Source organism: Zonotrichia leucophrys, chromosome 2 (genome assembly GCF_028769735.1).
Source record: "Zonotrichia leucophrys gambelii isolate GWCS_2022_RI chromosome 2, RI_Zleu_2.0, whole genome shotgun sequence".
Lineage (NCBI taxonomy): Eukaryota > Metazoa > Chordata > Aves > Passeriformes > Passerellidae > Zonotrichia > Zonotrichia leucophrys.
In genome coordinates this window covers 16,832,294-16,847,462 of record NC_088171.1, presented here as the reverse complement: position 1 = coordinate 16,847,462, position 15,169 = coordinate 16,832,294, and the positions used below count along the sequence as shown (strand labels likewise).

General features: G+C 37.5%; 1 protein-coding gene across 5 annotated transcripts in view; it reads right to left on the bottom strand.

Annotated features, from left to right (window-relative positions):
- Positions 1-15,169, bottom strand: part of MPP7 (MAGUK p55 scaffold protein 7) — a 145,675-nt gene that overhangs the window by 56,279 nt on the left and 74,227 nt on the right. For all 5 annotated transcript variants that reach the window (XM_064704046.1, XM_064704045.1, XM_064704049.1 and 2 more), the window contains 2 exons: positions 8,878-8,955; positions 3,870-3,950 (listed from right to left, as the gene is read on the bottom strand). In XM_064704046.1, coding sequence (XP_064560116.1) covers positions 3,870-3,950; positions 8,878-8,955 — 159 coding nt within the window. The remainder of the gene's footprint in view (positions 1-3,869; positions 3,951-8,877; positions 8,956-15,169) is intronic.

Genomic DNA, 15,169 nt, shown 5'->3' with positions numbered 1-15,169 from the left:
TGAGTCTGCCTGCCCAGCTCTCTGCAAATGTATTGTAGATTTCTGAAAGTGCAGTTTCTGTCTGGTGAAAGGTCTGGAGGTGAAGCCACATGAGGAGTGGATGAGGTCACTATTCTTGTATTTGTGGGGTGCCCCATGGCAGAAGGAATGATAAATCTGACTCTATGTTCTTAGAAGCCTAATTTATTATTTTATTATACTATATTATATTAAAGAATACTAAACTAAACTGTACTAAAGAATACAGAAAGGATACTTACAGAAAGCTAAAAGATAATAATGAAAACTCGTGACTCCTTCCAGAATCCTGACACAGCTTGACTGTGATTGGTCATTAAGTCAAAACAATTCACATGAAACCAATGAAACAATCACCAGTTGGATAAACAATCTCCAAATACATTCCACATGTGAGCACAACACAGGAGAAGCAAATGAGATAAGAATTTGTTTTCCTTTTTCTCTGAGGCTTCTCAGCTTCCCAGGAGAAAATCCTAGGCAAGGAGATTTTTCAGAAAATATGACGGTGACACACTATGTCAGTTCAGCGTGGAGGAGACTGAGGGTAGACATCCTGAACAGTTTCCCCATGAGGAGAAGGGGAGGGACAGACACTGATCTCATCTCTGTGGTGACCAGTGACAGGATCTGAGGGAATGGCCTGAAGGTGCGGCAGGGGATATTAGGCTGGATACCAGGGGGTGGTTGGGCACTGGAACAGATTCCCAAAGGAAGTGATCACAGCACCAAGAGTGACAGCTGGCTGTATTTGGTCAATGCTCTCAGGCTCATGGTGTGATTCTTTGTGCAGGGCCAGGAGCTGAACTCTGATGATCCTTGTGGGTCCATTTCAACTCAGGTTATTCTATACTTCTATTTCAAAGAGCTAATTTCTGGTCTGCTTAAAAATAACATAGAGTATTCAACTGGATTTAGGTTCTAGGGTATGGAAATACTATTCTGTTTCTTGATATCTTTAACAAGGTAAAGCAAGATTAAAGAATGCAAACCCTAAGTCCTTATTCAGTGCTGGAAATTAAAAATAATAAGTGTGGCTGGCCTGTGTCCACAGGGCTACACAATTATATTTTAAATCCAGAACGCAAATGAAATGTCTAACACACAGTTAAACAAATCCACTAGATTTCCCAGAGCTACGTGCTCTGTTCTACTTCCAGAGTTCTGTTTTAATCAGAAAAGATAAACCACAATCATTATTAGTTCATTTAATTACGGTAAGTGATGCCACATTTGAGAGCAGGGAAAAAAATCCCACTCTGTAACTGGATACTTCATGCAGTTCTTAGCTGACTAGAAATGCCCAATTTATTTTTCTTTCCAGAAGAAAATGCACCTGACAAAACCATGGAATTACTTCTAGGACATTTTGAAAATCTCAGGTCTAATAAATATAACTGTCTCAGAGAAACTACTTTCTTCCTTAGAAAACTTCTCTGTGGATGAAAATGACAAGCACCACAAACCTGTTGAAGTTTTACTCATCAGATGCAAACACTTAGAAATATATTCAACAAAAGAATTTTGTAATACATTATCAAAATAATAGAAATATTTATTGAATCAGACAAGATTAGAAAGCTCTCCCAGCCTTTCTTGGCCCATTAACCAAACCTGCAAAGTTATAAACACCTTGCTAGACCTGTCCCCTTACAGGATCAGACTTGTGGAGGCAGTGATGTAGTGCAGTAAACTAATCCTAAGCATCCTTCACTATGCCATAAACATTAGAGCAGAGCTTTAGGAAAGTGGAAGCTCTCCTGGTTCCAGCTAACATTGCAGTTATAAATCTCGTCAGGAGAGGAAAGTTTCCCCTGCAAAATAATGTACAGCGATATTAAGTCAATCTCAAATTAAGCCATATATATTTTTAGATAAAGTCTATGGAAAATCATCGGAAAAGATAGATCAGTTATCCCAAGTAATTTCAGGTGTGTAAAAAAGAGCTGTTCTAGCCATCATTTTGTCCCAGGAATCTAGAACAAAACCAAGAAACCCTCTCTAGCCATAAAACTAATAGCAGAGGGCTAGAAAAGCTTATGCAAGATACAGTATAAGCTCAGATACAACTGAAGGGACTAGGGTTCCTCTGGGGAGGAACTGGAAGTACTGAGGAAATGTCCTTCCTTTCCTTTTCTGTCCAAGAGAGAGAAGGGGAGGTCAAGAGAAGAATCTCAACTACAGCCTCAGACTGATTGCAGCACAGTCACCTGGTCTGTGCGACAGAGGAGGGAGCACTGGTAATTCACCATCACTCTGAGCCATGTTTGCCATGACATGGCAGGAGGAGAAGACAATGGACAAACAAAATACCTTGCATACCATCAGTTCTTACCCCTGCATCACATGAACACCTGCAAGGTGCAACACAAACACCTGCAAGGCCCCTGCAGGGAACGGAATTGTGTGCCTTGTGCGGGATTAGGCAGTCTGGCCATGCAAAGGGCTTGGTGCCCTGCAGCTGGGATCTCCCCCTGCAGCCAAGAAAGACATTTGCTAAGTTACTGCAGTTGTTCAATCACATTAACCACTCTGAAGGGAGGCACTTGTTTCCCTGAAATCCCACTAAGATTATCACATTGCCTTTCACTGCTACCAAGGAACAGACAGTAAGAGTGAGCATGAGGGAATGAGTGAGAGAAAGCAAGAAAAGCAGAGGGGAGAGACACAGTTGTGGCAAGGAGCTGTCTTCAGCTCAGCCCACCAAAGCTTCAGAAGTATGAAGCACACATGGACAATCATTAAGAAAACACCTACAGTGAAGCTTAGGATCTCTGCAATTTGATGCACCAACAATTCCTCTTCTAATATGCCATTGGCATTACTTACCCCTTCAAAGAAAAGATAGCTTGTGGTTTTACAAACTATGGAAAAAGCATCAGTGCAAAAATCATCGAAAAGCAGGAGTAACTGATCTTTACAATTTTGTAGCACTTTGAAGATACTATAGTTTCTCAGGTTTTGAGATCAGTATTTATACTTCAGATAAAATAGCAACTGTCTTTAAAGGAGTTCCTTTCCACTCTGCAGTTTTCATTTCAACTTATCAACTGCTACATTTATTTATCATTTCAATATGCATCTAAAGCACGAAGGTCTTCTTTCTCTCAACAATGGAAAAAATATGATCCTGTGCATCAACAATGATACATAAGGGAGGTTCTGACTGGATAGAAGGCAGTTTTCACTAGAAGGGTAATTAGGAATTGGAAGAGGCCACATGGAAGATTTATAGAATGCTTGTTCCCAGACCTTTATTTCCAAGACCTGATGGGAAAAGGCCTCAGCAACCTACTGTGAACTCGGTGTTGACCCTGCTTAGAGCAGCACATTGAACCAGACAACCTCCACCCAACCTCAGTGACTCAGCGACTCTACAGTCTACTGTCAGATAAAAGGCATCAAGTTCCTTGAAAACACCACAGAGAACCCCAGGAGTTTTATGAAAGTTTTCAAAATGTTTTTAAAAACATTATCCATCATGAATTTTGTCCTGAGTACCAGTCTGCACTCTTTATGCATGATGCAGTTCAATCAATGATATATATGATTGATCAATGATACCTTTTACTAAAAGCACAGTTGTAACAAGCTTATGAAGCACACGCATTAAAAGATAGCAAAAAAAAAACCAAATCATCTACTTTTAAAAATGTCCTTTGCAAATAAGTGATTCCTTTTATAAGTACAAGTAACAGTATAATAAATGTTTCTTCATCACAGGTATTTCTGATTAACACTGCATACATTCTAAAACAGTACTTGTTAAAGCAGACAAACTCACATACAGCCAAGGAAGCTGATGCATACACCAATGCAGAATGCACTTCGCAGGTGCAACTCATCCTCACCTTGAGATTGGGTTTTGCAAGGAGTTTCAACAGCTCTCTGATCTCACTGCTCAGTGGTTTGCTCTGCAGCTCCTCAGCCAGCTGGGTGGGAGATTGAATCAACACAAAGACCATTAGCAAAGCGTTGTTTTACCCAGTGCATCAGTGACAACCCAGAATCTATCTTGTTCAAGGTTCCTGCTTTCCAGCATGCTCAAACAGAAGCCAGCATGAAGGAAAACACCATCAATCACCGTGCTTCTGTTTCTGGCCCTCAGTGGACCAGATTTAAGCCAGGCCTTTTGGCTCAGTTTAACACAAGTAATCATTTTTGGCAAGGGTGCAGCCAGATCACATTCTGATTTATAGCAAAGGGGGCAAATCCCAGCACTTCATTTAAGTGAATGGTCCTTTGCGTGCAGACAAAGAACTGCTTGTAAAAATGACTGGATCAAACTTTGACACTGTCTATAAAAAACAGTTTCGAATGAGGTGGTGAAATCCACACTGCTTCCAAAAACCCACAGTAGCTGTGCTGTTTAGGACTGGGATAAGAAAGCAAAGTGCCCCTACAATGCAAGCAATCTGAACCTTTTATTATGTTTACACATACACTGGAAGGAGCTTGTTAAACGTGAAGCAAGTTAATCATAATATAATTTATAACAGGTCATCAGCAATTCAAGCCTGTAAAATGCACAAACTGTGTCCTAACAACAAGATCAGTAATTTATGTTTGGTTATACTACAAAATTGTGGCTTGGTGAACAATAGAGCAGCAGTCCAACTTTTAATCCCATGGCAATTTGGCTCAAATCTTGGGTTTTCTTATCATGCCCTTCTCAACTAATTTGGACCCAAGAGGCATATTTTACTGCAAGATTTTAGACTCAAACTATTTTTCCAGAAGAAAGAAAACCTAAAATGCATTTCCCAACACTGAACTTTGGTTTAAAATTCTGAAGCTACATGGCTCATAATGCAAAACGTGACTTCATATAATCACTTGTTTTCTTTGCATTAAATCAGTATAATAAAAATGTCTCAAAGGAAGATTGGCTATTTGCAGCATGTAATTTTATTTGTCTAACCTAATTTTTAATTTTTACTTTCATTTTGCATACATTTTCAAGATAAATGGATGGATGTATATTTTGCATAATTATATATAATAGATAAATCTATTTGAAGAAGCCTTTATAGACATCATAGTTTGAATACCTTTTTTTCTTTTAACCTTCAAATTAAACAGAGTGTCAAAAATTCATCATCTACCATCCTACAGAGTTTTAACCATAATTCATAGCTAAGAACATCCAGCAAGTATCTCTCAGTGCTAAAATTAACAATATTTGTGTCTTAATACCAAAATATTAGAAAACAATCTCTGTAGGTAAGGTCAGGATTAAATACTTTTAGACACAAAGCCAAATATTGAAGTAATCTGACTGCAATTGAGTCTGCATGTTGGAAAAGCCCTGCAAAGCTGAAAATATTCTGTGATAGGAATGACAGCAGGTCTATGACATGGGTTACCTTTGGATTTCTTTTCATTCTTTATATTATGCTGCTCATACTGGAAAATACAATCTATTAATTTTTGTTTCACTAATGGAGACAAGCAACCACTCAGCAGAATAACCATTTCAGCATTTCTCCCTCAGATTAACTGTGCACAAGTATTAACTCCAGCAGAATTGGTATTGGCTTTGGTGGTACAAATGCAAATGCACATACATAAGGTTTAGAACAGTGAGAAAAAATACTTCAATACTGCTTAAACAGACATTTTTATCTTACAATTTAGTAAATTTTTTTCAGCGATAAAAGAATTCAAAACTTGTTTTCCTTCATGTGATTTATATTATTTTCCAAATATTTTCATTAAGGTTTTAGGCACATTTAATACCTTGTGATAGAAGAGGAGGAAAACAAAGACTGAAAGACTAAATTGTGTTTTCAGATTGGCAACAAATAACACCTCAGCTGTGATCTGGATTTTTATTTGCTATTATTGTTGTTGTTGTTAAAGTGCTGAGATTTGAAACAGCTACGAGCAGCAGTACCTGGCATACTTGGGACACACTGACACAGAGAGACCTCCTCCTGTGCTAAAGACTGCAGGAAAATCTGCCTGAAAACCTCCTCTATGATCTCTTGAGGGAACCACAGCATTTCAAAAAGCTCTTCATGAAAAGCTGCCACTAAAGAGAGGGGAAGAAAAGCAAGGGAGAGGGCCAGATGTGGAATGAGGCCGGTAAGGTGGAGAGCACCAAGGACCAGTCTTTAAAGTTTCTGGAGAAAGTTCTGAAACTTCTTTTGCCAGAACAGTTTTCTACCAACCTTGAGGCTTTATTTGCTGTATACAGCTATCCTGCCAGAGATATTGTTGTGGTTTAGGAATGGTATTCTCCAATTTAGTACTCCCACTAAAACAATGCACCACTTTCCCTTCCCTCTCCAACTGGAGACACAAATGTAAGATCACAGGATGAGGTAAGAACAATTTAATGGAAATGACAATGAGATAAGGCAATGTACTATACTGTATGTATGTACTCTCACTAAATAAGTAATAGCAACATATTAATAACAAAAGGTGTAAGAAAATAAATTATTCATATGGAAAAACTCCCTGATAATACACAACGCCAGTTTGCTCTCTCCACCCCCTTTTCTTGACTGGAACAAACCCTTTCTTCCTGGAAGAGATCTCTTTCACGAACTCTGAACTGACATGAGGTGGGATGGAATAACCTCCATGTCCTAACCATGCCCTCTCCCAGCCAGTGCAAAAAATTAACACTGTCCTGACTGAAACCAAGAGAGGTGTTTAGATCATTTGCACGAGATCATTGAGCCTTAAGTCAGACACTGCTGCTCCAAAATAAGAAGCAAACAGAATGTGTGATAAATTCAGCCTAAAAGTCCCTGAGGGAGAGGAGAGAGAAGGTATGGCAGTTGGGAATATGAAAATGTTTAGAAAAACCTTGCCACAATTGTTACTTGTAAAATTGCTTTAAAAATACCACAAAAATAAAAACACACTCCTTGAACAGTTGTATTTATGACAGCAGCACCTCAGATTTGGGTTTAAAATCAAGCAGGAAATATCTACTTGCTAATAAAAATATCACCTTCTTTAACTATAGAACAGTTACTATCAGTAGGAAGAGAAAACAGTAATTTAAAGGCTATTGAAATGAATGTGTGTTTAATAACACAGCATGTTAACCAACAAGCTCTCAAATCCCTGAAGTTGACAACCAGTCAGACAAACATGCCAAAAAATGAATAGCACTTTAAACCTGAAACTTCATGAGTTTGGGACTTACAAAGCCCACTGCATGGAATTTTGCTTCCTCAAAATGTGCTGATAGCTACCAAAACATAGAAAATCCTGCAATGTGCTCGCCTGACTGCAGCCACCAAAGGACATCCTGACCCTTTGAGACAGTGCCCATAAAAGCCAGTTCACCTACAAATAATTAATGAAGAAGCAGCAAGAGCATCTATTAAAAAGAAACTGTACATTTGAAGTAGGTAGATGCCTAGACACAATCGTGTCCCAACATGTACATTTAAAAACACCACCATATGTACATAATATACATTCATAGGGTTTAAAGCCCCAACCTGTATAACTGAGGAGTGACAGAGTACTTAAATTTGGAGATTTCCAAAACTATACATTTTAAATGGGTCTGAACAAAGAATGAGATTGCTCAGCATTTCTAAAACTATCAAAAACTAAGTTTTGCATCCAAAAGTAAGAAATTATTTTTATTAAGAATTTTAGCCCAGAGATCCATAACACAAATATTAGCAAGGATTATTAATATGTCAGCAAGAACTTAATGAAGAGAATTTCAACCACCTTTCTAATTTTCAAAATTACTATCAACACTATTCAAAGCTATGTGAAGGTTAAAAAAATATTACTAATATATGCCTGATGTCAAGGCTAATGTATTATTATAGTTGGTATGTTACAGGATATAGCTCCCCTCCTACTGAAACATGATTAAATTACCATGTATCCTTTTTTCAATAGTCTCAAAAAAGTCTAATTTAGTTTTTTGTTAAAATGCTACCAATCTAAATTCGCAACTTTTATTCATATGTAAAATTTAAAAATCAAAATCTAGTAATTATATAAAAAGGTAGTTAAGATTTTAAAACATCTATAAAGTATGTGAAGTTTCAAACATGCTGTATTGGAAATGGATCCTAACACATATTGCCTTTCCTAAAAAGCAACCTGACATCATCAATTGCAACAAAGATTTCTGGATTTCACCTAAACCACAGTTTATTAAACATTTCTCTATTCTGGCCTACCTCAAGGTTCAGTCATAGTTTATACAGGTGTGTTCACAATTCATCTGAATCCTAGAATTAACCAAATAGCAAGAAATGGCAGGTTGGATTTTTTTTCCTTGAAAATAAAAATTATAGTAACAGGAAATTAACTACTCCATCAATGCTGACCACTTTACAATTTATTTTTTGGTTATGAAGGTAATTTGGAAGGCTCCAATATCAATAAATCACTACTGTACTTTTTCTTAAATATTTTTCATTTTTTTCAACAAACCTCCATTCTAGGCATTTCATATGCTTCATTTCTGTAATATTATTTGTCATTTCTCGTGTTCTGTCAGCAGTGCTGCTATCTCATTTGTCTTTATTTTTCCAAAGCATTCCTCTTGTCTGTGACTTTCTCAAAACACTAACAGTTGACAGGTTTTTCCCTCCCAGTAGAGTTCCAACCTGTAATTTTTATTGCTTAGTTACTAAAGCAGAACAAAGGCTACCTAGATGCAATGTTTTTATAACATGCAAGTGAATAAAAATCAAAGTAATATCAGCAACAAGCCCAGTGATGACAGAAGCTTTGGAAACCTTTGCAGCTTCTTCTGATTTCAGCTCAGAGGATTACATTCATATGTTTGCACTGTGAAGAGCTCTGCTTGCAGACAGTTTTTTAGTAGACTTGGTACCAGTGATCTCAGCAGGGGACACTTACATCATCTGCCAAGGCTGCTGCACCATGGAGAATGGGCATCGGGTTCTGCTTCTCATAATAATGCAGTTTTTCATGAATCTGGAAGACAATAGTACAAAGTGATAAGTTTATTTAGCAGCATGAGAAACGGTACAGAATAACCCTGTTGAGTCTGTTGACTGTCAGTAACTAAACATCCTTATAGTAACCTACAGGCAGCAATCATGTAAATGCAATTCATCATCATCCTCTGTTGAAGTGCTAAGAATATGAAATCAGATGGAAAAAATGCTCAGTATGCAGACCAACCCACAGAAAAACTAAACATTTGTGATTTTTCTCTCCTGGCTTTCTCTGTCCATATTTCTAACATATTGCTTCAAGTATCAATTACATTTTATATTGCTGCTGAAAACACAAAGCATAAAGTGTTTATCCCCAAGATGGATATAAAAAGCCCTGTAAATTATGATTTATGAAGTGAAATAATAGCTTGCCACCCACATCTTGACAGACAACTTGATGGAGCGGCTGCCATCATTAAAATAATTCAGAAACAAGGGCAGAGGAGTGCTAATATTAATTCTAACACATCTGAGACAAGGAGGCAGTCCTACAGCAAGTTAAGGTTTTTAATGAATAATTATTAACATTAAAGATGCACTGTGCTTTGGTTCTTCCTAAAAGGGAAAGGATACACCATTATTTAAACACCACCCTGTTCCCTCCTCCACAAGTTATGCATTTCAAAATTTAGATTTTTTCCTGTATGAATGGTTTTAAAACCAAAGGATTTTAAGACTCCTAACAAGTTTCTTTGTAGCTATTTCAGAATAGCACAAAAGACTATATTAAACATTTAACTTTATCAACATTATTTTTTTTTGAAGATACGTGGATATACAAATATCAATTAAAATCTAAAAAAAAGAAGACAACAGTAGTCTGAACTAATGTAAATATAACCCATTCTTAGATTTTGTGCTTTACTTCTGCTGTTCTGAAGGAGGCATGAACTCCAGATGGTTGGAGGAGTTGCAGAAGGAGCCAAATCAGGGACTTCTGTGCTTGGCAAGGAGGGGAAAATGAGGTCTGGCAGAGGCCGTGGGGTGCAGACATTGGCTGGGGACTCGCTCATGTCCTTGGGAAACAGGATCCCCAGTGATACCCAGCACTCCCCAGCACACTGCTGGGGGAGGAGCAGGACAGATACCAGACAGCACAGACAGATTTAAAGAGCAAGCAAACCACTCTTTGCACATTGAAACTGTTCAGAGTTGACCAGATCATCTCCATATTGCACCAAATGCTCCCTCCAGCATTCCCCACTTCTTCCACATTTGCTTTTCTCTGCTTACTTCTCCCCCAGCAGCACTCATTCCTCTCACTGCCTAGGACCCCCTCACTCTTTAATTTACAGCTCATTCTTTAAGCCCATTCTTTTTAATTTACACTGAACTTTCACAAATATGTCCATAACAAGATAATGCCACGTCAGTGACACTTGTGCTTGCTGGTTTTCCTGTTTTCTGCTATGCTTCATAACCCTAAGTCCACATCTGTTTTTCCTCATTTAGTCTGTACATTCCTTGAAGTGAAGAGCATGTTAATACAACATGGCATAGCAAGGTCTAAGTCTTGATTGATTCCTTCATCATTTCTGCAACCTTAACAAGACTATTTCAGTATGTCATTGGCTAAAGGATGCTGAAGTTCTGACATATCATGGTTAATTATGAAGGCACTACAGTCACTTAATTTATAAACTGTAAAATAATTTGTTCTCATCTGGAAACTACATGGAAAGCACTACTGTCTCCAGAAGATGAATCTGAATTTTGCATTGCTTATGTACACACTGTGTACTCAGCAATTACTGAGAGTAATTCCTACTGGATTTCACAAAACTGTAAGTGACCAGACAACTTCATATTTCTAGCTCACAAAGCAGAGAAACTAAACAAAACAAGGAGTTGCAGCTCCCTGAGTTTGGCAGAAGTTTGTGATTTACTTGGACTGTTAACTTGAACAACTAAAAGGCATAGTAAATCAAAAAGTCTCAGAACCATAATTTTTTGATTGCTTTGGTAACATCTTGATTTTATCCAGATTGAGCTTCTGTCAGCTCTGAGGTCAGAAACAGTTGTCTATACCCCCCAGTTTCTCAAAGAAAACAGAAGTGCTACTACTGACTAAGCTGCTTTTATCCTGGATAACCTGTACATATCTTTAACACTGAAATAAATAAAAGGAAAAAGTCAACCAAACAAAAAAAAAGTCGAGATAGCCTTGCTTAACCCATCTTTGAGAAAAATGTTACACAATTGTAAATTCATGCAACAAAAAATAGATTTTCAAGATGGCACAGTGTAACCTGAACTTGTTATTGGCTCTATCTATAGCCAGAAATTGCAGAAATGACTGAAAACAAATTTTTATTTTCCTAAGAGTGGATACTGGATTCCAGTTAAGCATTTAAGGACAATCATTTTGGTCATTAAGGTCAATCATTAGTGAGGAAGTGTGGAGAGTAACTGCCTAACCAAAAAAACCCAGAAGCTAAACAAGTAAGCAGGAAAATTTAATTGCTACTGGACGGTTCTAGATATTTGCTTTTTCTACATCAGGTTGAAAATTTTATTAATTTACTGTAGTAGCACTGTACTAGCAATAAAAGAGTGACTCTAGAGATAATAATTTCATGGTCTATGGTAACAGACACTGCAACTTCAGCACACTTCCATTCAATACAGAATGGGTTTTTCCCTCAAATATCTGATTTGACAGTAGCTTGCCTTCTTAGTTGAATCTATTTTTAGAATCAGATCATTAGATGACAACGTCTGTCTTTCACATCTTTGTAATTTAAAGGATATACCTACAGAAATGTAAAACCTCTGGTCTGTGCACCAAGATGCAATCAATGTGCAATATGGGGATTACCTTTCATATTAGTATAAAATTACCATATGCATCATAAAAACAGTTACCTCACACCTATAACTTCTGGATCAGTAATGTATCCATAATGCATGCAGCACTTTTATATAATATATTCCTGGATGCAGTAACACAGGAGATTTAGAGCAACTCCACTGATAACGCAAAAATTTCAGGGAGGCAAAAATGTATTTTCAGACAACTCCTTCCCTCCTTGTGTCTAAAATTGTATTGCAAGATTATTTGTTACACAATTTCCCCCATAGATCACAGCACTGCTGACCGGCCTCTAATTCTTCATGCTGTATTTTTAGACCTTCTTTGAAGACAAGTACAGCACTTGCCTTTTCCTACTCACTGGGCACTAGGTCATCTCTGTTGTCTTTCAAGAGTGACAGAAAACATTTGCAAGCTCACCTGGCAGCCTTTGAATCTGCCAGACTTCAGGGTGATGAATGACTGCATTTATGATAAACACCTTTAGAGAAACTACTGTGCACGCAACCATATGCTTTGGCAACCTCTCCACATGCTGTCTTTCAGTTAATTATTTCCCCAAATACAAAACTGTTACATTGTGCTAATACATGCACGCCAAGCACTGCATTTCCAAATTTCAATTCTTATACAAATAGAATCTGAAATCTGAATACCTAGATTAAGTGACTACATTGATGAAAATGAATAATGTCAAGTAGCCAAACACAGAAATGAAAAGCAAAACAGGACAAGGTGGTGCAAATAGTTCACCCCTTTACAAACATCACTCAATGAAATTCAACTGTAATAGAAGTTAAAACCACTCTGGAACACTTTCAGAGAAGTATGAGAGAGGATTCAAAAGCAGAAGCAAGAGCATTCACCTACTCAAGATAAGATGTGGCATATTTGTGGCCATGTGTTTGAGCGTCAAGCTAAAGAATTCTATTTCATACAAAAGGCAATTTTAGCTTACAGTGTGATACTGGATGCCCAGTAACACTAATACCACGGCCTTATTTCTACTAGAAAACTTAAACAATGTATGGAAAATACAGGAGTGTGTCGTGTTTGAAAGTAGGAAATATAGTACATCTGTTTAAAGTTCTTCTGACATTTACATGTAAAGACTCAATGCTGAAAATCTCTTCACAGATGAGACCAAGTCTGTTAAAGAATTATATATTGTAAATAAAGCATAAAAAGCTGCTCTGCTGAACAGATAACTAAGTTGTGCGTGGGTTTTTTTGTTTGTTTTTTTTTATCACTACCTAATCTTTTCACTGTAGAGTAAGAAGATCTATGAGGTTCTGCAAAAACTGACAATCTACTCTGAAGTTATGCCCCCCAAGAGGGTAAAATAATAATTTGCAAATTAATACAATTTTTGGCACACTTATAAGCAAGAAAAATTGTTTCTGGATTTTCCCAGAAAGACTGAATTAAGCTTTCTATAATAAAGCAGAGCAGTGTCCTCGGCCAGGACTATTTCAAAACCCAATAGGAGCTTTCTAAGTCAGAAAAATAAGAATCTTAAGTAAAGAGTCCTACAAAATAAGCTTCATTTCTCCTTTTAGATTTCTTCATTTCCATGTACAGTTCTAATATCATATGATTGAAAATAAAACAGGGAAGTGGGATAAGCATGTACCAAAGGTGCCAAAGAGCTAACAGAAGACAAACTTAGTCTTTTTGACAAAACAGTTGGCACAGGAAAAAAGTATATGTTAAAATACAATATGCAAACGCTTGTAGTCCGAAAAGCACTGGCCATCAATGAGCCAGCACATCAAGGACAAGAGCTGTCACACTCATCATGTGAAAATGTTCTGCCAACCACACAAGGGTGTCACCAGCTACTCAGACATGTCAACACCTCTGGGTAAGAGCTTTTTTTATGGTAATGACACCTTCCTGACAGGAGGTGCTGAAGAGGATCTCGTGAGCATGTGAATATCTGCACTGACCATCATTCTAGACCAGAGCACTTCTCCTTTTGAGAAACATCAGAAGCTCACACCCTCTTATGAGTTGTATAAACATTCCCTTACTTGGGTTTTATTTCATGAGATGAGATATCACTCAGCCTAAAGATACTGTACCTGCAAAATTCATTTCAGCACCACATCATACACATTTCTGGGGTTTTCCTCTGGACTATCCTAGTCTTGCCTGCTGAATACACATTAGCAGCCAATGTGCTTGTTGACTTTCAGCAGAAAGGAACCCATTTCGTATCCTGGACTGCTGATGTAAAACCAAAGCAGCAGAAGCTGAGAAGATGGGAAATTGCTTTAAAAAATGCACTGGTGATCTGAACTAGAATGTCACTATGAACACACACACAAACCATCAAGATAAGTCTAGAAGACAGGCATTGAACATATTGTTGCAGGAAGTCCATAACAGTTGAGAGAACATCTCCTCTAACTGCTCTCTTCATTGTATTTTTCGTCATATATTGACTGCAAGAGTGTCTGAAAGCAAAGCACTGACAAAAGCCAGGCAGCTGCTGCATTTATTGGCTTAGTCCCTTACACGGATTCATAATGGAAGACTCTTGTATGCAAAGAAGCTGTTAACTGTCCACCGAAGTTTCAGGTTCATGGACATTTGCAAAAATTTATTTAATTCCACTAATGGCACCACTACAAAGTGCTGCTACTACAAAGAAGAAGCCACAGCAGATTAAGAGAATGAAAAAAGAAAGCAAAAGAAAAACTGTTGAGGGAGGAGTAAGTGCTAGTTTTGGCTTAATCTGCAGTTCGTGTTCTGCATCTGAAATACCTGAAGCAAGAGAAATCATTCCAAGGCACTCATGACCATAAAAGACACACTTGTGAATAGTTCCAACATTTACACAGTGAGATTTCAAGACAGGAATTAGGGTTTTCACTAATAGTGTGACCTTAACTCTGGGATTTAGACTCTTCAGGTCACTGTCTAAATTTACCAACAACTTTGAGTCAAGGTAAAATAAATAAGCAAGAACAAAAAATATAAATTATGGGCTACCATGAAAACAGATGAAAACAACTATTAAAACCATTCAGAAATGATAATTACACACTCTCAACTCTGCAGAAAGAGAATACATATGTTGCTTGATGTAGAATTTTAATTAAAAGATTGCTTAATTCCCTTCCTTTCTCCATCCAGAACCATATTGTATCACATGAAAGTAACAGAAAAAGTAGCCAACTCTTTGATTTACCTTTATCACTCAGTGGGAAGCTTGGCACACTAAGGAACTTAAATACATGAACAACTCTGCAGAGCTATGGCATGATGAACACAAGGTGTAGGAAAACCTAGAACACATACAGCCTTTAAATCACATTCTAGTCATACAACTGAACTGCAGCTAGAGATAGAATACTGCTAAGAAATTAGC